Raw genomic sequence first — 765 nt, 5'->3', positions numbered from 1 at the left:
GGGCAGGATAAAAGACTCCACTGTGCACGCGGGGCGTGGTAGCCACGCCGAGCCCGCCTCTTCCCTCACTCCGGGGTGGCTGAGGGAGGGCCAGGCCTGCGCTGTGGGACTCCACACCTGAGCCTCCATTTGGCCTCGCCGTGCTTGCAGACCCCGTCGGGCTGCGGAGCCTCTCTGACCTGCCTCTGCCTTCCCGCAGCTGCGGCCTGAGGCCATGCGGAAGCCTGCGAGGAGGCCGGCGGCCGTGCGCATCCTGTAGCCCAGGGGGCCAAAGGCTGCGCAGCGGCGGCCTCGGCGCCATGGAGGCCCCGTATTCCATGACGGCGCACTACGACGAGTTCCAGGAGGTCAAGTACATGAGCCGCTGCGGCGTGGGGGGCTCGCGCGGGGCCTCCTTGCCCCCCGGCTTCCCTCTGGGCGCAGGGCGCAGCGCCACCGGGGCCCGGGCCGGGCTTCCGCGCTGGAACCGGCGCGAGGTGTGCCTGCTGTCGGGGCTGGTGTTCGCCGCCGGCCTGTGCGCCATCCTGGCCGCCATGCTGGCGCTCAAGTACCTGGGCCCGAGCGCTGCGGGTGGCGGCGCTTGTCCCGAGGGCTGCCCCGAGCGCAAGGCCTTTGCGCGCGCCGCCCGCTTCCTGGCCGCCAACCTGGACGCCAGCATCGACCCCGTGCCAGGACTTCTACTCGTTCGCGTGCGGCGGCTGGCTGCGGCGCCACGCCATCCCCGACGACAAGCTCACCCATGGCACCATCGCGGCCATCGGCGAG

At 72.7% G+C, this 765-nt stretch overlaps 1 protein-coding gene across 1 annotated transcript in view; it reads left to right on the top strand.

Annotated features, from left to right (window-relative positions):
- Nucleotides 1-299: 299 nt before the first annotated feature.
- Nucleotides 300-765, top strand: part of LOC103253907 (endothelin-converting enzyme-like 1) — a 7,194-nt gene continuing 6,728 nt past the window's right edge. Inside the window, 2 exon segments of the mRNA XM_008052113.2 lie at nt 300-662; nt 664-760. Coding sequence (XP_008050304.1) covers nt 300-662; nt 664-760 — 460 coding nt within the window.

The sequence above is a fragment of the Carlito syrichta genome, unplaced genomic scaffold, assembly GCF_000164805.1.
Source record: "Carlito syrichta isolate Samal-C Ts95f unplaced genomic scaffold, Tarsius_syrichta-2.0.1 Scaffold256582, whole genome shotgun sequence".
NCBI classification, from domain to species: Eukaryota; Metazoa; Chordata; class Mammalia; order Primates; family Tarsiidae; genus Carlito; species Carlito syrichta.
Note: the sequence above shows the minus strand (reverse complement) of the source record. Positions and strands in the feature narration are given on the sequence as shown.